Source organism: Bos indicus, chromosome 22, assembly GCF_029378745.1.
Source record: "Bos indicus isolate NIAB-ARS_2022 breed Sahiwal x Tharparkar chromosome 22, NIAB-ARS_B.indTharparkar_mat_pri_1.0, whole genome shotgun sequence".
Taxonomy (NCBI): Eukaryota; Metazoa; Chordata; class Mammalia; order Artiodactyla; family Bovidae; genus Bos; species Bos indicus.
The window spans coordinates 47,956,207-47,980,796 of NC_091781.1; the positions used below are offsets into that span (position 1 = coordinate 47,956,207).

The following is a 24,590-nucleotide window of genomic DNA, read 5'->3' on the forward strand; positions in this document are numbered from 1 at the left end:
AGCAGCCAGGCAGGTGGGCAGTGAATGTTGTCTGCTCCAGGTGCCCTAGCTGTGTGGCTGTGTTGTTCTAGGGGCTCAGAAGAGCAGAGGGCTCCTGTTTGTCTTCAGAAATTTGTGAGGTTGGCTCATAGCAGCCACTCTGAAATGGCCCTGCTGTGTGTGCCCCACAGGTGTTTTCCTTTCCAAAAGGGACTTTTCAGTACTCTTGTGCTATATTTGAACCAATTTCAAGGACCTGGGACTCCATATTGCCAACACTGGGCTTTTTTGGCCAGTGTGACCTAATGCAAAGTTTGCTCTGATGGTGGTTCGGTCCCAGCCGGAGGTTGTATGGAGAAGCAGGAGCAGCGAGGCATGTCCACTCAGCACTGGTGTTAGCACCTGTGGGGGTGCACGTGGTGTAAACAAGGTCGGGCGAGGGACAGCTCGTCTCACTCTGTAAAGGGGGACCTCCCCATCTCCCTCTGTTAATCAACTTGACACTTGAGGCCTCCTGGCCAGGTTGGAGTTCTAGACGGGGGTCCAGGGTGGCCAGGTGAAGAGGGCATCGCTGGCGGTGACTCAGGGCCATGCCTATCCACCACTCAGATCCTGATCTCAGCCGATGACGAGATGGAGGAGTCGGACGTGGAGGAGGACCTCCGGAGACTGACGCCCCTGAAGCCTGCGAAGAAAAAGAAGCACCGCTTCGGGCTGCCTGTATGATGCATTCCCAAGCCAGGATCGGGTGGGGTCCCGCGGCCGGCCACCGGTCAGCCGAGGGTCGCTCGGCCGCGTCTTCCCTCCCCTCCTCTCTCTGCCCCTCTTCTACCTCCGCTCCTCCCGCGGCCTTGGCCGCTCCCAGATACTGTGACCCGGGGAGGGGGGCCGCCGGCTCCACGTGGCAGCTGGAGGTCCCCTCTCAGTTGCACTACAAACACTGACCAAATATGCAAGCGAGGCGTTCTGTTTGTGTTGTCGTCCCGGTGGTGTTGCGAGGGACCCGGAAGCCCTGTCCCGCGTCTTGCCGTGTGGCCTTGAGGCTGAGGACTTACCTGCACGTGGACCGTGGGTGGAGCTTCTCGTCAGGGCTTCAGCGGGGAGTGTGAAGACGGAAAATGTTTGGGGGCTGAGTTACTCATTGACCAAGTTGGAGCTGTGACGCTTTCTTACTCGAAATGGCTTTTGTAACTATTGATTTCTATGGCTGGTTTTATGAGCTGTCACAGTGTTAACGTTTTTTGAGTATGTGTTTATTTCCTATGGGACTAATGGGCAAAACATAGATTTTTAAGTCTTCCGTATGCTGTTGACTTTTATATGTTTAAGTTATATTTTCATACTATTGTATTTAAAAGCTCTTTTTTACCCCCAAAGAAATGGGTTTGTTTGCCTTTCATGGGACGTGAACTGGTGGGAGGAAAAAGTTGAGAGTTTTTTTATTTGGAATATCGTTAGGTAATCTGCGATCCGATGCGGTAAATAATTCCAGTAGGAAGGGAGGTGGGTCCTTATCTGAAATCAGCAAACCCAGTCAGTGGTTCTGCAGAGGTCAGGCCTGAGCAGGAGGCAGCTGGTCCAAATGTGGATCCAGGGCCTGTGAGGGTGAAACAGGAAGGGCTCTGCCCAGAGCCCAGCAGCACTTGGCACTTACTTCAGCTGGCAAGTTAGAGTCTTGGTGAAATGTGACTGAAAAGGGAGCATAAGAGGATATTGTGTCCAGAGAAATTGAGACTCCAAGGCCACTCCTGTTTGTCCCCTGCATCTCTTCAGAACCTCCACATCTGAAGTTTAAAGCCCAGTCTTGGCCTCCCCGCCTCCCATGGTGCAAACTTCAGAGCCAGACTCTGGACCCACCTCTGGGAGCATCCTCTCAGGCTACCCCGTGCCTGTCAGCTTAGTGTTGCTCTACTCGTCTTATGCAGCAGTCTAGAGAACGCCTGTCTGACCATGAGATCCTGTTGTTTACATCCTCCAGAGCATCAGGGTGGCTGGGCATGGGGCGGGGCAGGTGGAGGTGAGTGAGCTCGCTGTCTGCATCCACAGGCAGGACGAAGTGCTTCTTTCTAAACTTGTGGCCCCCACTCCTCAGAATGAGCATAGGCCCCGTGGCTTTGGGAGTCTGCTGCCCGGCAGTGGAGTGGGCTGACCCAGGTACTTGCCTGCTGTGGGAGCAGCAAGGCAAAGCAGCCCGGTGTTTTGTCCCAGCCCAGGGTTGGCCTGAAAGTTTAGGAATAGAGAACTTCATGGCGAAGTTGCGAGCTGGAAGTGAGATCAGTGCAGGGAGCCCACACCACCCAGAACCTTCCTTTTAGACCTACATAACAATGTGTTTCACTCAAGCAGGTTGGGTCTGAATTGTGACGTGTGAGCCACAGTGTTAAACCAGGCATCCTGGGTCTATCCTCTGCCTCCTGCAGTCCCACCTGTGTGGGTCGTAAGGGCACAAACTTTGGAGAGGACTTCTCAGCTGTCATTCTCTAAGAGTCCAGAAGCAGGAGGGCCAGAGGAACCTGGACCTGAACTGCCATGGGCGGCGATTCTGCTTGGGTGGGTGCCAGTGGCCACAGGAGAGGAAGGTGAGATTGCAGCCCATCTCCACTCTCCCTTCACCCTATTCTCATCCCATGCTCTTCCCTCTCCAACCTTCAGCTATGTTAGTGGGCAGCTCTGCACTGGGAAGACCAGGCCCGACTCTGGTCCTGGTAGGTGGTAGGCATCGCTGACTCGCCTTACTTTGTCCTCCCGTTGCCTTTCGTTTTTAATAACCTGTGGTCACAGCTGTTTCCTGCACCTCACTGAGCCCAGAATCTGAGCTTTTCTTTCAGTCTTCAGATCCTGATGTTTCCAAACTAGCAACAGTGGGCAGGAGACACACAGGCTGTGAAGGATAGAGACTGGGTTATACAGATCCCAGATGATCTGCTTATCCCAGTGCCTGCTGGGCAGTAGGTTTTGGGGACTAAGAGGTAGTGCGCAAGTGGTGGTTTCTCCCTGTATCCTGATTTTCAAAGGAGTTTAGTCTCTGAGTGGCAGTTGTGTGGTAGCTGGCTACCTAGGGCATGGACATTGACCAGAGTCTAGTTATACAGGGCATCGTTGGCATGCTTGGCCTTACCCTCTGTGCACACTCACACGCACAGTTTGTATCCCCCAGGAGTGCCTCCTGTGGTTACTGAGTTCTTTTCTGTGGTGCACTGTCCCGAGATAGTAGGTACGGTGGGCCATGGCCAGGACTTAATTCCCGGCTGGCCTCCCTCCCTGGGGTAAGCTTTCTCTCCAACTGCTCCAAGGTGCCTTATGAGGTGCAGCCCTTCACCTGCCCTAAGGCAAGCGTTGTCATGTTTGAGAAGCCACAGAACACCAGCTGGATGTTGTGCGCTGTCCATCTGGTTTGTCTGAATTTGGATCTCAGACAAAGGTGGACCCCATGCCACCTTTCATAGAAACTTGTAAGGCAAGGCCAGGAACAAGTTTCTTGTAACTGATGGAAGTAACCTGATGAAGTAGAATTGTCACATCTACCGTCTGAATGAAGGAGACCACCATTGCCCATTTTCCCTTTGGCTGCCAGTGGATGTTGTCAGTAGCAAGGAAGAATGTTGATGAGATCCCCGGCAACAGTGGCTTCTTGGTCTGTTCAGTCCAAAGGCCTACCATGTGAAGTCCCACTAATTAGCCTTCAGGCACGCTGGTGGCCTCCAGCCTCAAGCTTTAAATTGTGCCTCTTCCTGGCAACAAGAAGTCATGGGTTAATGTTGACCATGCCTGTAAAGGGAATATATGTAAAGGTTCAAATTCAAATTGTTTCTTCCCCTCGGCAGCGTGGGCCTAGAGGCTGCAGCCCAGAGTCCCCGACTGAAGGCTGCCCCAGGAGCCTGGAGGGAGCAGCAGGTGTCAGCATCTCACTCTGCCCTCCAGACGGCAATCCACTGGCCGTTTTGCAGCCAGGTGAACATTGATGACTCTGGGAACTTACCATCAGCCAGAGCAGCCACCCTGGAGGGTGCAAGGCTGGCCTTTAGAAGTGTCACACACTTCCAGCGAGGAGCAGAGAGCTGTCTGTTTTACCCTGCAAAACATTGGTAGCTCCAAGGAGCTTTGCTTGGGGGAGGGCCTTTGAGCTCCTGAGGGGGTGGGTGGGTTGTTTTAATTTGGTTTCTCTTTTCATGAAGTTTGTTAGGAGTCAGACCTATGTGAGCAAACCATGGCCTCCCAGTGGAGGTGGTTCAATTTGTGGTGTTATGAGTCACAGAAACACATTTTTGAAGTGAAAGGGAAGATGATGTACTTACACTGTAAAATGGTTTACAATAAAGTTTGACATCTTATTACAGTTTCTAAAAAAAGAAGCTATCACTCTTGTGGTTGGTTGTTGGTTGTGTGTTCTGTGGAGCTGAAACAGCTTAGTGGGGTCAAGAAAATGTCCCGAGTGAGTTAGAAAGTTCTTCCCAGAAAACAGGGTGAGAATGAATCTGACCTCTCCTCATGGCGGACGTGGGAGCCAAAACCTGCCGAGGGGAAAAAAACAAACACGCTCATGCCATTTCGTCTTTCCTGCTAATGCGAGTGAAAGCTCCTCTGTCTCCCCCCGACCAGGAGTGTGTGGTGCCTTAGAGATGGGGTGTAAGGCGTGAACATCCCACATCCTTGTTCCTGAGGCTGCAGGGCTGGAAGGCAGGTGCCTCCCTGGGCAGCGCTGGCTGTGGAGGCAGAGCTGAAGCACCGGGAGCTAGCAGCACAGGCCAGGCCTGTCCTCAGTGCCTCTTGGTCCCTGTTTGGAGTCCTGGATTCGTGCCGGCAACTGTCTGAAGGCATTCCTCATGTCAGCACTCGTCTCAGATGGAACCTGGCAGGGCTCGCGTTGGCCTCCCAGAGCCAAAACCAGGCAGGGGGAATTAGGGTGGGATGAGATCTGACAGCAATGGAATGGCGTTCCAGGTAGCCAAATGTCAGTGCCTGGTTGGTTCCGTCTGCTTGGAGCCTTCAAGGATAAAAATGTGCTCTATCACAAACTGACAAGGAGCCTGGGTATGTTCGACCCAACAGGACAGACCCTGAGCGCCCATCCACATCACATTCACTCCTGCCCTCACCCCAGGCCCAGAGCCCTGCCATGTGCCCTGGGGGTCTCCCCTTCAAGGATTGGGTGTTTGAAACTAGCAGAGGAGAGTTAAGTGACCTTCAGGGTCCCTGTCCGTCTGTCTATGACTGGAGTGGGCTTCACTGTTGCCCACCCTCTCATAACCTAAATATCCTTGGGCCAGTTGCCCTTCAGTGACCTCATCTCAGTCAGAGGCTCTGTGCTGTTTCCTCCAGCTCGCCTCATGGTTTCTTCCCAGCCCTTCCTGGGCACTTTTCCCCTTCCTTTATCCCTCTCCTAATAAAGTTGCACTGGGAGCTGGACAGAGAATGGGGGCATCAGCAAAACTGTTGATGGGGCAGCTCCCAGGCTTCCCTTGGCTGCAATTTCTCCACCTGGGAGCCAGGTGCAGGCCCCATGCTCTGAGTGTGATGGCTCAGCAAGCTGGCCGTGAGCACATGCTCCCCAGCGGCAGATTCAGGAAGCCTCCTCCCTGCTGCCATGTGGAGCTGGAAAGTCTCTTTCCTGTGGAATCCAGGGAGAGGGTAGAGAGAAAAACAAGCTCAGAGTTGTCCACCCTGGCCCAGGGCCCTCCCTTTCCTCGGGGACACCCCCACGCTGGGATGGACTATCGCAGATAGACAGCTCAGACAGCCACATGTATGTTACACGACCTGCATTCGTAAACACAAGTTGCTGCCAGGCCCAGCGCCTCCCTCCCACAAGAGAGCAGCTGTCCCCGAGGGTACGGGGTCTCCCCAGCTGTCTACTGTCGCCAGGACTGCAGCCCCCCAGGCAGAAGTGCTCAGAAGCCCCTATCATCTCCAAGAATAAACTCTGAAGCCAGCGGCTGCGTGGATCTGAATCATCGGGGAGCTGTCAGAGGAGGGGGAGTGACTTCCCGGGACAGGCAAGCGGACTATATAAGCCCCAGAGGGCTGGGCGCTGCTTAAATCTCTTCCACAGCCACTGCCTGCCAGGGAGCAGCTCCCCACAGCACCCACCATGTCCCAGGTAGGAGGGCCCAGCTCAGGGCCTGCTGGTGCCAAGGGCGGGGGTGGGGTGGGGGAGATAGACGCTGTCAACTCTGGCAGCTGTGTCTTGAGCTGAGCTCAGGGCATAAACACAGGAGGCTCTGCCTCCCCTGGAACGCCAGGGCTCAGGGAGGTCAGGCAGACAGATGGTATGAGACTGTGACAGCCACGGCCCCAGAGCTCCTGGTCTTTGGGGAAAGGATGGAGACTTGGGGTAGGGGGTGTGTGACATGCAGTCAGGAAGGCTTCTTGGAAGAGAAGTGATGCCTTGAATTGACTGGAGTTAAGTGAGCAGGGAAGAGGGGTCTGGGCCAAGGCGTGGTGGCGGGAAAGGGCCCTCAGCCTCAAGGCCTCAGGTTGTAAGATGAGGCTTGGGCTCCCCGAGGCTGGCGCTCAGGAAGCCCCCATCAAGAAGAAGCGGCCCCCCGTGAAGGAGGAGGACCTGAAGGGGGCCCGAGGGAACCTGACCAAGAACCAGGAAATCAAGTCCAAGACCTACCAGGTCATGCGGGAGTGTGGTGAGTGTTCTCAGGACGATGGGGGCCTGGATGCAGATGTGTGTCTGTGGGAAGGAGGATGGGTTGGGGGCGGGAGGGTCCCACGAGTCCTTGTTCTAAGAGTTCAGAGCTTGTGGGCTCGAGGTGGTGCTTACCACAGTGGGGGCCTCTCCTCTCTAGGAAGCCAGGCCTGCCCCTGACCCACCTCCTCCCCATCCTTCCCGCAGAGCAAGCTGGTTCTACCGCCCCGTCAGTGTTCAGCCGCGCCCGGACTGGCGCTGAGACCGTGTTTGAGAAGCCCAAAGCTGGACCCGCCAAGAGTGTCTTTGGCTGAGAAGTGCATGCCACCCCATCCCTCACCACAGGCACCACTGCGACACAGGAACTTTTCCCAAGAAATGTTTTTTTTTTTTTTTTTCCCAAGAACTCTTTTTTTATGCCAGAACACACCTTCTCACCTGCCGCCTTGGGAAATGCCACCCCTGCCCTACAGCCCTGGCCCCTCAGCCCAGGGACTCTGTACTCACACCTGGGAAACACCAATAAAGAGAATGCCCAAGTGGCCCCAGCATTTGAAGGGTGTTGGTTGGTCACCGGCCATGGCCACTAAATGCCAGGGAGGGGAGGGGAGGGCAGGGCGGGTGTGGGGCACATTTTCCACCCGTCTCGACTTCTGGGAAAGTCCCAGAGGATAATGCAGGTGCTGTTATGCCCACCGCCACATGCCACAGAGAGCCTTGGGGGTGGAGACCTGGTGCTGACCTGTGTGACTTCAAACCGTCTCTCCTTTTCTGAGTCACAGTTTCCCCTAGTATGTGACAAGGGGCCCTATTGTGTAGAGCAGGCCATGGTCACAGTGCTCAGAGTGAAGCAGGTAGGGGCCTGGGGCTCACCCTGTCCCCACCCTTCACAGAAGCCATCGCGATGCCTCCAGGGACCCAAAGTTCGGTGGAACTCAGGGTTCTCGAATCTCCCTCCCCCTTGGTCACATTGCCCACTGCCACCTCGCATCCCCTCAAAGACACAACCAGGTGGAGGCTCCTCTCCGGCCAGTGGCCGACCACTCCCTGAGCCACTGTCCCCTCACCCCAGCTGAGTAAGCCTCCCCCTCGCCACTCCCATGGCTCTGCCTGAGTCACGGAACACCAGGGTCTCAGGTCTTGTGTGATTCTTCCCGCTTCAGGCCTCAAATGTCCCTGAGCACCTGGAGCTGTCGGATTCAGGGCACTAGAGAGGCCTGTCCAGCTGTGACAGCAAGACCCCAGACAGTCCAGGCTAGTCGGGCAGGGCCTGGGCTTACAGTGCCTGGCTTGGGGCCGATGTCTGCAAGGAAGTCTCGCCCATCCCCTAAGCAGGTGGAGCGGGCTGCACAAAGCCTTTCGCATGTTCCCAGCCAGCCCTGCCTCCTTATATAGCTTTTTCAGACTGGGCCCGAGGGAGCAGACCTTCTGTGGGGGCCAGGCCTGGGCCTGCCCACTGGGCCCCTTGGGGAGGCCCTTCTCAAAGATTGCTGAAAGGCTATGTTCTCCCGTGTCATTCCGATCACATCCAGAGCCAAGGGGCGGGTGGTGCAGATGTGCACAGAGGTTCAGCTGAAGTCATGTAAAGAAAGGGAGTGTTTACTTGTAGCCACAGACCCAGCTCCCTTCCCTCGGGGCAGGTGCTGCTGGCATTGACAGAGGCAGGGCTAATGGAGGAGACCCCTTCCTGCCCTGTGACTCTCCCAAGTGGGACCTGAAGATGGCACCCTCCCTCAACCCCTATCCCCAGGAGAATGTCACTGAGCCCTCCTTCTCCGACCCAGGGTCTGGCACCCGGCCACTTTTCTGAAGCATCTTTAGCCCATATGTGGCCCGAGACTCAGGAACTGAGCTCTCCCAGATCCACAGGGAGACAAGCACCAGCTGTGTCCCCACCCCCTAATATTTATTTGCTTTATTGCTGTTACGAAAACAGTCTTTCAACTTTATTACAGAAAAATTGAAAAAAGCCATCCTTAATCCTACCGCAGGCCCTCCAGCCGTCCTCCTGTGGCCTGGGCCCATGACAACAGCACTGCCTTGGCGGTGGCTTGCTGACAGATCGGTGTTCTGCCCTTCCTCACTAGGAGTGATTCACGGGCTCCCTTGGCACAACTGACCTCCACATAGGCCACTTGAGCACACACGCCACCACCCTGAATCGCCCCCTCAGGAACTCCATGCTTCCCTCTCAGGAAACTCCCCACAGCCTGATCTCTGGGCCACAACGCGGGACATCTTGGTGACTCGGTTTGTATTGCCAAGTGCAGATCTTGTTTTGGAGGCCTTGCTGGAACTGCACCAAGATACCTGGCTAGAATAATGGGGCCTGAAGAGCATCCTGGGCACCCCCCCAGCAGAGAGAAGGGGGGCCCCTTGGCCTAGCCCCACTCCTCCCCTAAGTAAGGCGTATCCACCCCGCCTTAGCCCCAGCAGATCTTGCTCCACTCAGGTGCCCCGAGGGCTGCTTCGTGCCCTTGGGTCCCAGTGACCAGTCACACTGACCTGATTTCCAGGCCCCCTGCTTCCCAGAAACCATACTTTGGCCCTCCTCTTCCCAGCCATGCCTCTCCTCTAAGGCTGGGCTAACGGAGAGCCGGCCAGTTCACTGCTGTGCCCCCCAGCCCTGGGGAGCTTTTTGGTGGGATTACTGGTATGAGGGGTGGTGGTGCCTTGCTTAGATTCTGGACCTTTCAGAAGGGGCGCCCGTACTCAACTCCCACCCAAGCCTGCTCCTGGGTTCCCATCCCCAGCCAAGGTCCACAGGACATTTGCAGCTTGCCTGCTTATCTTGAGGTCCCTGTGGTGTTTGGCTTTGCAGATCCCAGTTTCCCAGAACCTGCCCCCGCAGGGGCGGGGCGGCGAGCAAGTTACTAATTCCGCACTTCGCCGTCTCACGTTCAGAAGCGACCGGCCAGAGCCAGAATGAAGACCCCAGCCCCGGGCCGCATCCACAGCATCGTGCTGGTCCTGCTCTCGCTGGCTGTCCTCCAGACCAGCAAGGCCCAAAAGGTAACATCTGTGGGGGCCTGTGTGTGTGCACCCTAGTGAATGGGGCAAATGAGTGAAGGCGAGGAGAGTCTTGGTCTGTGTGAGCGTGGGTCAGTGTGTGTACAGAGAAGGGGTGCTGCCCTAAGGGGTCTATGGAGAATCCCCCATTTCCTGGGAGGGGTGATCCTGTTATTTCCCAGTTCCCAGGGAGGAACTACAGCCTAGCAAGTTGCCCTAGAAGGGTGGGTAAGAATGCGCCTCAGGAGCCCAGCTTACCCCTCCTGTCAGCCTGACCTCGCGGAAGTTATTGATGCTTTCTGTGTCTCTTTCTCCTCCTCTGTAGAACAGTAGCAGAACAAGGTTACAGTAATAGAACTATTCAGAGGTTTGTGGTGAAGAGGAAACCTTTAGTATTACGAAGTGCTGAGTACAGGGTCTGGCACCAGGCAGACACTCACTCACGTGTAAACAAGGCACTCAGCCTGCCGTGCACCTCTGTGCTGAACACAAGTATGCCATGTGCAAGCAGGCAAAAGCCGTGTAGGCTCTGCCTGTGTACACATACCCTTCCTTGGAGACCGCACACCTGGGGCAAAATACACATGCTTGGGGGAGTGCCCCATGGGATGGATGGAGCAACAAGGGCAGCCCCATGGCTGTGGAGAAAAGGACAGAGCAGAAGATGCTCAGCCTTAGAGATGGACCTTCCCTACCTCCAAGTCTCCCAGCTCCCACAGGCCCCTGCGAGGAGGCTGGTGGGCACTGTTTTCCCAGTCACCGGACTTGGGCACTGCCCTTCTACTGGGCAGGGCTAAGATGGCATGGAAGCTGCTGCCACTCAACTCTGCCTCAAGGATAAGTCCCTCCCAGACACAGTGGGGCTCAGGCTCCACCCCCAACCCCTTGCCTGCTTTTTCTCCAAGGAGCACTGTGGCCCCCACTAGACAAGACAGACCGGTCCCTGCCCAGTAGGGTCTCTGCACTATTGGGTGGGGAATGAAACACACAGCGGCCTCTGATTTGAGATCAAAGTTCACAATGCTGCATGTGATTATTCTTGGTCTGAGGCTCGGTTGGGGTTGTGGGCCAGGGCTTGGTGTGGGACCAAGGTCAAGACCCACTCTTGAAGAGCATTAAACAGTCCCACCCTTTCCTCCTTCACAGGTCCAGAATGACATTGACATCTACAGCCTCACTGTGGACTCTAAGGTCTCCTCCCGATTCGCCCACACAGTCATCACCAGCCGGGTGGTCAACAAGGCTGATGCCGTGCGGGAGGCCACCTTCCAGATGGAGCTGCCCAAGAAAGCGTTCATCACCAACTTCTCCATGTAGGTGCCCTCCTGCACTCTTCCTGGTCTCCCCTCCCCAACCCAGCAGTCTGACGCCATGGCCCCTGTGTTCTCTTCCTGATATGAGATGTGCCAGGATATAAGCCTGAGGTGTGTGTGTTCCACCTGTAGGCAATACAGAGGCCAGAGGCTTCCAGGAACTTCATGCATTCTCAGAGACCCTTCCTTGCCTCCATCCTTTTATCCCTTCCTCCTTCCCATTCTACCTTCCTCATTCCACCCCTCTACCCATTCCTACCTCTTTTCCTCCATCTATCCCTCTCTCCCTTCATCCCTCCCTCAGTTGGTCCCTCCCGCCTTCTGTCTCTCCATCTATTCATCCATCTGTTTTCCCTGAATTCTTCCCAGGTGCCAGATGGAGAACCACAGCCTCTTTATGTCTTTGCCTTTGAGAAGTATAGACTTAGGGCATCCTGAGGCCAAGCCCAGACAGAAGGGAATCACCAAAAGGCAGATTCCAACCCAGAACACAGAAAACTTCTTAACTTCTTAAGCCCCTACAATGAAGCAATGCCTCAGGGAGGGCGATCACTTCCTTGTCACAGAAGTTCTGACCCAGGCTGGTCCAGCTGCCCCATAGTGGGATACTGCAAAGGATGGTTCTTCTCTGAGCCAGAAGCTGTGTTGAGAGGCCCCTGGGGTTTCCGTAAGCTGGTGACTCTGTAAGCTGGTGATGATCGTCACTTTGTCCTCTACTTTCCTCCCCCACCCTTCCCAACTGAGTTTTGCAATGTTTGCTAAATGCCAGAGAACTCTCTGTCTCTGGCCCTGCAGGAGAGGCAGTGATTAAGAACAGGCCAGAGAGGGGCTGATCCTAGAAACTCAGGGAGAGTGATGGGCGGGGCAGAGAGCTAGCGTCTCAGGCAGAGTCCCCGTTGCACCCTGGGACCTCTGAACACCTGCGATGGGGGCAGGGTCCTTATGGTTGGTTCCTTAGCTCTCTGCCCAGCCCCCTCCATCAGCCCTTCTTTTCCTAACCAGGAGCAGGCCTATGCGGCCCAACTTGCAGTGTAAGCTTCACAGGCTGCACCCCACTTCCCATGTGGGTGCTGTGGCTGGCAAGCTGCAAGATTCCAGGCCCATTTCATCTTCTGAAGGCCCAGGACATGCACCCCTTTCTGGGCCCAGCTCCTGTGGCTGCATGAGATAGGGAAGCAGGGGGCAGGGCAGGGTGCCTTGCTCCCCAACCTGGCTAGGAGCCCCATTTGGGCATCTGGAAGGAGGAGCCCTGCAGCCCAGCACCAGCCCCACTGTAGCCCAGGGTTAAATTGTGACCAGGAAGGTGCGGAGGAGGGACACTGGTCCCGACATCCTGGCTGTCCCCTCCCACCTGGAGACTCTTACACTTTCACACCACCCCCCGGATGGAGCAGACTTATGTTTGCCTGCCGCTTCTCTCTCTATCCCTCAAATGGCCACTAGGATTGTTTCTACCCATCAAGGAGCCCCATCCCCTAGTCATCCAAAACCTTTCCCAGGAGCCAGCCTCTCTTCAGTGTGGCCTGTCCTTTGTTGGTGAAAAGGGGCAGCCGTGGAGAGAGGGGTCAGAGCCTTCAGCCCTGTGTCTCCACTGGCCTGGGAGCCAGCATCTCCCTCCTCAGCCTGCCCCACCCAGCTGGACACAAGGCTGAGTGAAATGAGGCTCAGAGCTCTTGCTGGTGGCTGATTGGTTCCTCTGGAGACAGTCTGTAGGGTGGAAGGGGCAACTGGAACGTGGAGCCATACAGGAAGGGAGGAGAGAGGCCAGGTGCTTGCTCAGCCCTGCCTCCTCCTTCATCCCAGTAGTTCAGGAAAAGGCATGTCAGCCAACACAGCGCATAGCTCAGGGTAGATGGAGGTCTGCTGAGCCCCAAGCACCCCAGGGCCCCAAACAGAGCTGTGTCCGCAGTAGGTGTGTAAGAGACGCGTGGGCTCAGGTAAAGATAGGAGTCACTCTGGGCATGGAAAGTCCCAGAGAAGGTGGGATTGCAGTGGGCCTCACCCGCCAGGCTCTCACAACTCACTCCCTCCTGCCCCAGGGTCATCGATGGTGTGACCTACCCAGGTAACATCAAGGAGAAGGCTGCAGCGCAGCAGCAGTACAGTGCAGCTGTGGCCAGGGGCGAGAGTGCTGGCCTTGTCAGGTGAGTCCAAGCGGGGGGAAGATCCCTCTGGGGGTGGGGTCAAGGCTGCCCCCGCCTTCAGCTGTTGAGCATTGCTCCCCCTCCAAGGGCCATACCCACCCCGACCCCAAGTCTGAGGGGCACATCCGATGCCCTCTTCCCCCAGGGCCACCGGGAGAAAGACAGAGCAGTTCCAGGTGTCCGTTAGTGTGGCTCCTGCTGCCAAGGTCACCTTCGAGCTGGTGTATGAAGAGCTGCTGGCCCGTCATCTGGGAGCGTACGAGCTGCTGCTGAAAGTCCGGCCCCAGCAGCTGGTCAAACACCTGCAGGTACATGGCACCACTTTCTCCTAGAAGGCTTCCTTGATGACCTCACTCTGCCGAGGGCGGACCCAGCTTCCCCCTCTACCCTGTGAGGGCCAGCCCTGGCTCCCAGCAGACCCAGTAACCCACTTCTTGCTTCTAGATGGACATTCACATCTTTGAGCCTCAGGGCATCAGCTTTCTGGAGACAGAGAGCACCTTCATGACCAGTAAACTGGCAGAGGCCCTCACCACCTCACAGAACAAGACCAAGGTGGGCCTGCTAGGGTCTGCGGGTGAGGGTTCCCAGGGGCCTGTCTTGAGACTAGACTTCCAGAGAACGGAACCACTGATCAGAATCTCTGAGCTTCAGGGACTTGTGAGGTTCCTATGTCTGTGCTGTCATTTGGCAGACAGGGAGGGCAAGGCCCAGGGATGGATGGTGGGTCCTGGTTTGAACCCTGAGCTCAGGAGAGAAGACTTATGTGAGGGTCCCCAGACCAGGTAGGGAGGAGGGGCTGGCTGGACCGCACACATCCTGGGCCCATCCTCTGCTTGCACAAAGACGGGAGCAGGAGATTCACTCACACCCGCTCCCCTATATGGAGGTCATCTGGCTGACAGCTCAGCCTGAGACAAAGTCTCCTAAAACTTGACCCAAGACTGCCTCCTGGAATTCTCTCTTCAGATAGGGATGAGGGGTGTTGTTAATACCACCTTGCTGCTCCTTCCAACTTCAGCCAGGTCATTTTTCCAGGCTCACGTCCGATTCAAGCCAACACTGTCACAGCAACAAAAGTATCCGGAGAAGCAGGACACGGTCCTAGATGGCAGCTTCATTGTCCGCTACGATGTGGACCGGCCCCTTTCCGGGGGTTCCATTCAGGTATGTGGGCTCCAGGCAAGAGCTGAGCCACCAAAAAGTCCATTCACCCTCAAGGACCTGAGCCTGGGTGTTCTTGAAGAAAAGACAGAATAACCACCCTGGTTATCAGTGTGCCCCAGGTATTGCACAGAGAGAACACAGGCAGTTTGGTTGTGTTGTCGCTGAAACTGTTCCCTTCCAGAGGGGGAGAAAAGTTCATCTCTGCTGAAGAGATATTGGGTGGGGTTTCCCTTGTTGCCCTGGCTGCCAGGAGGCTCACAGTTCACTTTTACGCTCAATCGCAGTAGCTTCTTTCACATAAGTTTCTGGCCACATTGTGCTTCCCTTTTACCTTTTTGATGGGCCTTGTTTTTGGAGTCTTCACTTCTTTGATGGATCTCAGGTATACTATGTCTGAACGTTTTAGTATAAGCTGCTTCAAATAATTAAATAGGTAAAGTAAGGGTAGAGTTCTGGCGAGCCAGGTCTAAGCAGGGAAGCCTTTGTAAGGGAGGCACTGGATCAAGCCAAGCAATATGGCGAGAATCTGGGGAGGCTCATGGTGGAATACGGCCGGAAGGAGCTGGAATAAAGAGTGCAGCAGAACCTCAGGGTTGGGGGTGAGGAGGCTGGTTGGGGGCAGAGCTGCAGCTCTTACACCTGGCTGTGTCTCACTCTGGTCACAGATTGAGAATGGCTACTTTGTGCACTACTTTGCCCCTGATAGCCTGTCCACAATACCCAAGAATGTGATCTTTGTCATCGACAAGAGCGGCTCCATGATGGGCAGGAAAATAAAGCAGGTAGGTCCCATGGGCCAGGCAGGAGTTCTGAAAACTCGCAGACGTCTAACACCATCAGCTCTGGTCCAGCAGGCCAACCAGACGTGCCCTCCCTCTTCCTAGGTAGGGGGCTCCCGTGGATTGAGGTTGGTCTTGCCGCTAGAACATGCCCCACGTCCTCATTCCAGCTGTGAGCCTTAAGGTGCAGTCTAAGGGCACAGGAGCCACCAGGGAGGCCCCACTGAGACACCCACCTTGTGTCCCCTTGCCCTGACCCAGACCCGGGAAGCCCTCATCAAGATCCTGGATGACCTCAGTCCCCATGACCAGTTCGACCTCATCAGCTTCAGTTCGGAAGCAACCACGTGGAAACCTTTGCTAGTGCCAGCCTCGACTGAGAACGTGAATGAGGCCAAGAGCTACGCCACTGGCATCCAGGCCCAGGGAGGTGAGTGCTTGTGCAGCCCTGCGTGGTGGACACTTCTGGGGCGCCCTGCGTGGTGGACACTTCTGGGGCGCCCTGCTGGGAGCCCCGCTGAGGGTGTGTGCCCCACAGGGACCAATATAAATGATGCGATGCTGATGGCCGTGCAGCTGCTGGAGAAAGCCAACCAGGAGGAGCTGCTGCCTGAAGGGAGCATCACCCTCATCATCCTCCTCACTGATGGCGACCCCACTGTAGGTGAGGCACTGCCAGCACCCCCCTGGTGCACTGCCCAGAAGGAGAAGCTGGGTTTCAGCCTGGCGTGCTGTGGAACCTGGGGCAGGGAGAAGGGTCTTTTAGGCCTCTTTGGCTCTGAGATTCCAGAAATATCCATTGAGCCAATCACCGTTTTCTCACCCCTTTCCGAAACCACTGGGTCCAGGGGAGACCAACCCTTCGAACATCCAGAAGAACGTGCGGAAAGCTATAAATGGCCAGCATAGTCTCTTCTGCCTGGGCTTTGGCTTCGATGTCAGCTACGCCTTCCTGGAGAAGATGGCACTAGAGAACGGCGGCCTGGCCCGGCGCATCTATGAGGACTCAGACTCCGCCCTGCAGCTGCAGGTGCCCACACACCCTGACTGGGCTGTGTGAGCAAGGGATGGTACAGCCAGGTGGGCAGACCCCAGCCCGGCCCTCATGAAACCCTCCCTGCCCTGCAGGACTTCTACCAGGAGGTGGCCAACCCACTGATGACGTCAGTGGCCTTTGAGTACCTGAGCAATGCTGTGGAGTCGGTCACGCAGGACACCTTCCGGGTGTTCTTCAAGGGCTCCGAGTTGGTAGTGGCTGGGAAGCTCCGGGAGCAGAGCCCTGATGTGCTCTTAGCCCAAATCCGGGGGCAGCTGGTAAGTGTGGCTGGCCATTCTGGAGAGGAAGGGCAGCTGGGGCGGGCAGTCAGAGGGGCTGGCCTCAAACCCCAGCCCTGCCAGGCTCCAGCCCATTGACCTTGAGCAAGTTACAGAGTGCCCTCTGCCATCTGTGGGTGACGCAGCCCCACCGTGTTGGCTCCCCGTGGAGATTATCAAGATGATGTAATTTTCCGAGGGCGCCTGCGCAGCGCTGGCACGTGGTAGGCACGTAACGGTCAACCAGTACAGCTGCTGCTGTTGCTCCTGAGGGCACCAGCTGCTTGACATCCCCTCTTGTCCTCACCCAAGCAGTCAGGCAGGGAGGGCTGCTCCCATTTCACAGATTAGCAGTCTGACCTCCAGGCAGAGCAGCCACTTTGCCGCAGGTCCCGCTACTGCCAGGTCAAGAGCCCAGCCCACCAGGTGGTGTCCTGTCCCTGCACAGCCTTCCCTGCCTCTCATTCCACAAAGAGAACCACAGCAGCTCTCCAGGCCCTGGGGGTACTGCCCTCATGAGAGAGAGAGCACGGGTACATTGTCACACGAGCAAGGAGCTGCGGGCTGGGTAAACTTGGGGAGTCAGGGAAGCAGCGCTGGAAGCCCCAGCTTGGCCTGGGGATCAGGGAGGGCTTCTGAGGGAGGCTCAGCTGAGACTGAGGGGTAAGTGGAAGGTGGAAGAGGTCAGATGTTGGAAGGACAGAGGAATATTTCATGATTTTGTGGCAGGCAGTCAGCATGTGTGGGGAGAAGAGCAGGTGGGCAAGGCAAGTGGGCATGGGGGTGCCCAGGGCCTTGTCTCAGAAGTAGCCAAGTGTCGGGATAGGCAGAGCACATCCTATGGCGAGCCTGCCCAGCTTCACACCCAGCTCTGGCACCTCGCAGAGTTGAGACCTGGAGCATGGCACTAAACCTCGCTGTGCCTCAGTTTCCTGCTTTGTAGCCATGAAAATAAGTCAACCTCACCCACCTCATAAGGCTGCGTTGGAGATTAAGGTTTTGCCCTGTGTAAACACTCCCTGTGTGTCAGCTGCTCATATTGTCCTGGAGTCCAGGAGTTCTTAAAGTGCAGAACCCAAGGTGACTTAGTGTAGTTCACAAACAAACATGTCTTTCTTTTAGTAGTTATGTAGTTAACGTGTTGTGAAAAATAGCTCGAACACCAGACCTAAGGTTTCACAGGTCTTGTTGCTTGGGGCAAGAGTGTTAGTCTATTTAAAATTCATCCAAGGGACTTCCCTGGCAGTCTAGTGGTTAGGACTCCATGCTGTCACTACCAAGGGCCTGGATTCAATCCCTGGTCGAGGAACTAAGATCTCACATGCCACGTGGCACAGCCAAAAACAGAAAAAAATAGCTGTATGTGTGGAGAGGGCAAAAAATTCAGGCAGCTCCTGGTTCTGCGCCCATTGTTTTGCACCTGGAATAGTCTTCTCCATGTTTTCTCCACCTCCTTATCATCCTTGGAGGCTCCAGGACTGAGCCTCTCACACCCCTAAGCATCCTCCGTACCCTCTGCTCTACTTGCAACCAACGCCACCCCAACCAGGTTTCTTGTGGCGGGCTGGGCAGCACCAGGCCAGGTGCTGGCATCACGCCCTCACTGCTCCTGCCCTCCCTGGGCCCCTCTTTACAGCACAGGGAGAACATCACCTATATGATGATGTCCCATGTGGCCGAGCAGGAGGAGATGTTCCGGAGCCCCAAGTACATCTTCCACAGCTTCATAGAGAGACTCTGGGCATACCTGACCATCCAGCAACTGCTCGAGCAAATGTGGGTGAAGGCATCCTCCAGGGCCCACTGGGGTGGCCATCCACGGCCTCAGCATCTCCCCAGGCTCTTCACTGGCAGGGCTGGCACAGCTGGCACAGGCATCTCCTGGGCAGGGAGACTTGAGGTGGTGGTAACCCCAGAAGGGTCTGGGAGGGAGGGAGACTCTGGGCAGCTGGGGGCTTGCTGAGCCACTGGCCTCCTCTACCTGCAGGGTCTCTGCGTTAGATGCTGAGAAGCAGGCTCTTGAGGCCCGCGCACTGAGCTTGTCACTCAGCTACAGCTTTGTCACCCCCCTCACGTCCATGGTGATCACCAAACCTGAAGGTCAAGAACAGTCTCAGGTTGCTGAGAAGCCTGTGGAGGATGGTGGGTGTGGCAGCAGAGTTCTGACCCAGCATTCTCCCCAGCCCCTCCCCAACGTCCCAACCAAGACTCCCAGAAAACTCATCCCTATTTCATTGATGAGGAAACTGAGGCTGGGCCTCCTGACCCCCTCCCGCCCCCCACCCCCCGCCGCCGCACGTTCACTGTACCCTGTATAGCGCTGGGGTTGGGAAACAAAGTTAAATAGAAATACTTCAGATGTATCCAAACCACCCTGATGGTGTGTCTCTCTTTCTCCCTCTTTTTGTCTTATTCAGAAAGCAGAGGCAGCAGAGTCTACTTAGGTAAGAGCCTAATGCCCTCTAAGGCTGGCCCTGGTGACTCTTGGTTGACACAGGGCCTATGGTTCGGCGACCATATGGCGACTAGCCAGCGCCTCTCCCACCCAGCCCTCCTCAGGAGGGGTGTCGTCTGCCCAAGCACGCTGGTGCACTCAGTTACCTGTTCATTCAGATATTGGCTGTCACTCAGGCCCTAGAGACACAGAGACACTGGGGGTCCCAGAAACATGCATTCAAGAAGCAAACTCAAGTTTCTCTGATTTCCAGGGCCCATGAGGTTTGGTCATTCTGTGGGGGACAGAACATCCAGGAAACCAGGTAGCAAAAGAGGAGAGGGTAGAGGAAGGGGATACTGACAGAACCTTTACCCTGGCTACAGGCTGGGCTCTGCCCTGGCTGTGGATAAGGGGAGTGACTTACTAGACTCGCCTAGCCAGTAGCAGGGCTGGGACTCAAATCCAGTTGTGTCTGATTAGGAGGCAGCAGTGCAGACCCTGTCTTTGTCTTTTCTAAAAGAAGAGGCTGGAGAGGAAAAGATAGTTTGAGGGGCACTACCAGAGCGGGGAAGGAGGGCCAATATTCCAGCAGGGAGAAGTTCGAGAAGGGCCCTTTGTTCCAACCCAGAGTGATAGGGGAGGGGAGGGGACCCACCTGCCCCCTCCATGTCCCTCTTCTGGGGTTAGTCCCAGCGCCTAGGCTGTGGGGACCCATGACTCTGCTTGAGAAAACACTGCTTGTGTGAACTTTGCCAAAGGTGGAGGTTTGAAATTGTTAAACGGCACTCCATTATTCGGACCACCTGGACCTCCTGCTGCTGCTTCTCCATTCCACCGTATGACCTCGAGATTGGTGCTACCAGAGCTGATGTCACGTAAGCCACTTTCTGACCCTCTGAGGGCCAAGTTTCCTCAAGATGAACCTGCCCATAGTGTTGGATGAAATAAATCACCAAGCCCAGGGCTAAGCAGAGACCAGGGAGGTTTGCTGTAAGGTATGACATTAATTGGGCTTCCCAGGTAGCTCAGCTGGTAAAAAAATCTGCCTGCAATGCAGGAGACCCCGGTTTGATTCCTGGGTTGGGAAGATCCCCTGGAGAAGGGATAGACTACTCACTCCAGTAATCTTGGGTTTCCCTAGTGGCCCAGATGGCAAAGAATCCACCTGCAATGCGGGAGACCTGGGTTTAATCCCTGAGTTGGGAAGATGCCCTTGAGGAAGGCATGGCACCCCACTCCAGTATTCTTGCCTGGAGAATCCCCATGGACAGAGGAGCCTGGCGGGCTACAGTCCAGAGGGTCACAAAGAGTCGGATGCCACTAAGTGACTAGCACAGCACAGCACATGACATTAAATAGCATGTCCTTTATTTTTACTGAATTGAATTTGTTACACTCTGGAGGCTGGCTCACTAGAGATGGAACATTCTAGAAAAGGAAGGTTTCCTCCATTCCCAAAGCCAAGAGTAGTCCCTTGAGCTGTTTTCTGATCTCCAAACCTAGACTCAGACACAGCTGCAGGGCCAGGCTGGACCCCATCTCCTCAGTTTTTTCCCTGACAGCATGCTCTTCTGGTTGGAAAAATCTCTTTGCAAAGGTAGTTCTAGACTGAGTGTGTGTTTGTGGCAGGGTTCGTGGAGTTGGAGCTTGGTGGGTGGCAGGTAGGAGTGACGGCTGGAGGGCTTGCCGTTTGCTTCGAATCCTGACTGCCTTCTCCCTTTCTGTTCTAGCACTCGCGCCTGCTTCTGCACCGTCACCTACCTCAGGTCCTGGTGGAGCATCTCACGACACGGATTTCAGAATCAAAGGTGCCCCCAGGCTGCAGTAGAGTCTGGCACTATGGCAGAGAGACCTGGAAGGGGAGGGTCCGGGGAGCTGTATGAACCCATAACATAGGTTTCTTGATGGAGAGGGAACCCTGAACATCCATTGGCTTTTCCATTCCTTAACCCTGCCCCTCCCCAGGAAAAGACTGCCTAAACGGAGACTTTTTTTTTATTTCAGGAACAACCCCGACAGCCCTACCCTTCGGTAAGTGCCACCCCGTCTCAGCCTCCCTCCCCATCCTCGCCCCTAGCCAACTTTACCTACTCCCAGAACACACCTGCTGTCTCAGCTCCCGTCCAGGCTCCTTCTGTCATCCTGCCACTGCCTGGGCAGAGCGTGGACCGGCTCTGTGTGGACCTCCGGCGCCCTCAGGAGCTAGTGAACCTGCTCTCGGACCCTGACCAAGGTGAGAGGCACATACCCCGTTATCCACCCAGAGAAATCTGGTCACAGCGCACCCCCCAGCTTCCTACCTCAGAAACTGGGACACCTACCCACAGACTCCCAGGCAGGCGGCGTCCCAGGCAGGCGCTGCCTGAGCTCCAACACTTGCGCTCATACATCTGCCCCATGACCTCTCGCTGGGCACCACTTATGTGGGCCTGAATGACCTACACCCCAACGTGAGCAGAGGTGGGCTTGCCCCTAGATACTGCCATACTTCAGGGTGAGGAGACACCTGGGCACAGCCTGTAGTCAGCACCCAAAATGTAGTGGAGATGAACCCAGGAGAGGAGACGAGCTGTCCGAGGGCCAGGACATAGGGCTGCATGGGGTTGTATGGGGGTGACGGGGCCTTGGCGGAGAAGTGGGGGTCCGTGAGGCCGAGAACGGGGTAGGCAGAAGCACAGAGCCCTGAGGGAGGCCAGTGGAGCTGGAAAAGGTGTGGAGGAGGGAGGTACACTGGCCAGACCTGCCCTCAAGTCCCCAGAAGGTGGAGCTGATCTGGTCATCTGAAGGTGGCCGTCACTGAAGACTGGGGGGCCCCTCCAAAGCCAGGGGTACCCAAGGGATGAGTGGAAAGATGGTGGGAAGCAGGCCTACAGCATGAGGGGAGGTGGGGAAGGGAACCAGCAGGTGAGTGGGTGAAGAGCAGCCCTGGGGGTTGTAGCCGGGGAGGGGCGGGGGGAACCTCCTGTTCAGGCCAACGCCCAGCTGGAGCCACAGCTTTGACCTCTCTGCTCCTGGCCCTCTCAGGGGTTGAGGTGACTGGCCACTTTGAGACAGCGAAGGCCCGCTTCTCGTGGATTGAGGTGACCTTCGAGAACCCCCAGGTGCAGATCCATGCGTCCCCTGAGCACGTGGTTATGACTCGAAACCGAAGAAACTCTGCATACAAGTGGAAGGAAACGCTGTACTCGGTGATGCCCGGGTGAGCATTAGGCAGTGGCCACTTTCCACTTTTATGGGCTGGGCACGAGTGCTCTGCAGTGAGCCGCACCCACAGGAGGGGCAGCGATGTGAGAGTCCTTCACGTCCCCCTCCAGCTCTGGAGGGTGACAGGGGTTGACCTGGGGACCTGGCTGTGCTCACACCTAACCCGGGTCACTGTTGGGTCCAGGGGACAGCATGGTTTGGAGCTGCTCTGCCGCTAACCCTGAGTGACCATAGGCAGGGTGTTCTACCCCCTCATCCCTAACTAGGGCTAATCGTCTGAGCCCTCAGCCGGAGGGCTGAGGCTCCAGTCTCATGAGAGCATGTGGTCAGAGAGCACTTTGCCCATAGATGGTGCAGTGCCCACTGGGCACACAGGAAGGTGTGCTGTCTACATGATAAGGTAACCATGATGATTAGAGTCTGGACGGCACTGTCCACCAGGGGAGGTTAGGAATGTCACTCTTAGCCTTGGAGCTCTGACAAGGAGACAAGTCCCTCTGACATCAATACCAGGCAGCTAGAGGGTAGCAGAGGTGGATTGCAACTTCTTCTTGTGGGGCTACCTCTCTGTGGAGCCCAGCAGAGCTGTGTCCAGCTCTGGGAGTCATGAGCTGGGGGGAGAGAGTCCAAGGACCCAGGCCCTCTTCAAGCAGTGTCCTCTGGACTCCCTGCCCATGCTGAGTACAGAGAGCCTTGTCCACTCCCTCTCAGTCAGCCCCTCCAGAGAAACTGGTTCCCACTTGGTAAGTGAGTACAGACCTCAGGAATCTGAGGGGCTCCCCTTTAAAAGCTCCCAGTTTCATAAAAGGTCTTAAAGTCTCCTGTTATCTGGTAGATACAGAAAGATCAATAGCATTTCTGTGCCTTGGACAAACACACTAGAAGATGGAATAAAGGATTCCTATCAGTCGTGGTGCTTGAACATTCACATACTTTCATAAGCTCAGAAGATCCACATAAAGAAAAATAGACCATAGCTTTTACATTGAACTGTGTTAACAAGACAGTGTAAGTTTAGGGAGATTCCATTGAAAATAACCTCAGAGTCACAGCACGGGTTTATTCAACATGTAACGTTCCTGCGAAAACAAAAACAGTAATAACTCCAGAGATTATTCTAAGTAAAAAAGGAAGTCATTCCAGAGGGACTTGCCCTTCTAGATCTTAAAACACACAATTAAACACTAATCATCAGAAGAAAGTGGCACTGGCCATAAGATCAAAAGGGACAGAGGAAATGTATTCATGAACCCCTAAGTCACATAAAACTACTTTGGGAGAAATCAATCTAAGAAAGCCAGAGGGAGAGGAACCATTATTTTATGTTATACATAATGCCAGGATAACAGGTGTCAGTGAGTTAGCATTGGTCCCAGGTTCCCAGGTGACTGAGGAAACCGAAGCCCACAAGACCGAGGGCCCTCGCCTGGAAGGCCAAGCTAGGAGATTCTGAGGACAGAAGGGCAGCCCCCACCCGTGGCCACCCCAGGTCCCCGGTGGGCATCTCCAGGATGCTCAGGACACAGCTTTGCCCACAGCCTCAAGGTGACCATGGACAAGGAGGGGCTCCTGTTGCTCAGCAGACCAGACAGAGTGACCATCGGCCTGCTGTTCTGGGACGGCCCTGGAAAGGGGCTCCGGCTTCTCCTGCAGAACACTGACCGCTTCTCCAGCCATGTCAGTGGGACCCTTGGTACGTGGCCCAGGCTTGGGAAACCCTCAGAAGCCGCCTCTGCCTGTGAACAGGAAGTGCCCTCTCCTCGAGAGGGCGTGTTTCCCAGCCTCCCTCTGTCTTTTTCCTTCTCTGACCCACCCTTTGTATCTCAGGCCAGTTTTACCAGGACGTGCTCTGGGGGCCCCTGGACACGGCAGATGACAGCAAGCGAACACTGAAGGTCCAGGGACGTGACTACTCTGCCACCAGGTGACTCAGTACAACTCTCCACTGAGCCCAGCCATGGGTGGGGGCTGGGAGCTAGGCTCTGGGACCCCCACTCCTCTGTCCCTCCCCAGGAACCAGACAGTCAGGTATCAGGTCAGACAAGTCTGACCCAGCTGTCAGTTACCCCACAAAGGATGGTCAACTCAGACCCACAGGAAACACATTAGCCCAGAGGTCACTGGGAAACTCTCCCTGAATTCCTGGACCCTAGGGACCACACATCACTGGGTCCCCTTGGGTGACCTGTGCTGGAGGGAAGTCTCAGAGGCCCCGAGACCCTCCACCCTGCACATTCCTATCCCCAGCTGTCTCCCTTTCTTCCTACCACACCTGACACATGCTGACCATCTGTCTGTCTGTCCATCCCAGAGAGCTCAAGCTGGATTACCAAGAGAGCCCCCCAGGCAAAGAGATTTCCTGCTGGTCTGTGGAGCTGTAATTCTGGAAGGAGCTACACCCACCACCCCCTGCCGCCGCCCTGTGTGCCGATGGCTGCCACCCAGTGACCACAGGGCCACTCTGGGTCCTGGAACATTGTAGGGAGAGGTATTTGCACTCAATAAAATAAAGAGAGGTGGTGTGAGCCCAGGGAGTGAGCATCTCTGGTTTCATCTGGCCAAACCCCCAAGCATCAAGGTCGTGTCCTAGACACGTAGTGTCGTGTACCA

General features: G+C 55.7%; 3 protein-coding genes across 5 annotated transcripts in view; all 3 read left to right on the forward strand.

The window, feature by feature from the left end:
- The window catches only part of STIMATE (STIM activating enhancer), a 54,155-nt gene extending 49,845 nt beyond the window's left edge, over positions 1–4,310 (forward strand). The window contains exon 8 of the mRNA XM_019984413.2: positions 589–4,310. Within this exon, the coding sequence (XP_019839972.2) occupies positions 589–705 (117 nt within the window). The 3' untranslated portion in view covers positions 706–4,310. The remainder of the gene's footprint in view (positions 1–588) is intronic.
- A 1,476-nt stretch (positions 4,311–5,786) lies between these two features.
- MUSTN1 (musculoskeletal, embryonic nuclear protein 1) lies at positions 5,787–7,164 on the forward strand. 2 transcript variants are annotated; one of them, XM_019984416.2, is made up of 3 exons: positions 5,787–6,076; positions 6,482–6,614; positions 6,821–7,164. In XM_019984416.2, the coding sequence occupies exons 1-3, from the start codon at positions 6,068–6,070 to the stop codon at positions 6,925–6,927; spliced, it is 249 nt and encodes an 82-aa protein (XP_019839975.1). In that variant the 5' UTR covers positions 5,787–6,067; the 3' UTR covers positions 6,928–7,164. The 2 variants fall into 2 exon arrangements, with proteins under 2 accessions (XP_019839975.1, XP_070632616.1); XM_070776515.1 differs by lacking the exon at positions 5,787–6,076 and having other exon boundaries at positions 6,206–6,614.
- Positions 7,165–9,419: 2,255 nt separating this feature from the next.
- Positions 9,420–24,505, forward strand: ITIH4 (inter-alpha-trypsin inhibitor heavy chain 4). 2 transcript variants are annotated; one of them, XM_019984410.2, is made up of 23 exons: positions 9,420–9,625; positions 10,769–10,935; positions 12,975–13,079; positions 13,225–13,387; positions 13,524–13,634; positions 14,118–14,246; positions 14,912–15,028; positions 15,287–15,455; positions 15,564–15,689; positions 15,874–16,055; positions 16,154–16,339; positions 17,976–18,115; positions 18,327–18,481; positions 18,757–18,783; positions 19,048–19,098; positions 19,535–19,651; positions 20,507–20,584; positions 20,781–20,807; positions 20,893–21,009; positions 21,801–21,975; positions 23,519–23,673; positions 23,808–23,904; positions 24,292–24,505. In XM_019984410.2, exons 1-23 carry the CDS (start codon positions 9,539–9,541, stop codon positions 24,359–24,361), a joined length of 2,751 nt encoding a protein of 916 aa, XP_019839969.2. In that variant the 5' UTR covers positions 9,420–9,538; the 3' UTR covers positions 24,362–24,505. The 2 variants fall into 2 exon arrangements, with proteins under 2 accessions (XP_019839969.2, XP_019839970.2); XM_019984411.2 differs by lacking the exon at positions 19,048–19,098 and having other exon boundaries at positions 9,435–9,625.
- Positions 24,506–24,590: the final 85 nt, after the last annotated feature.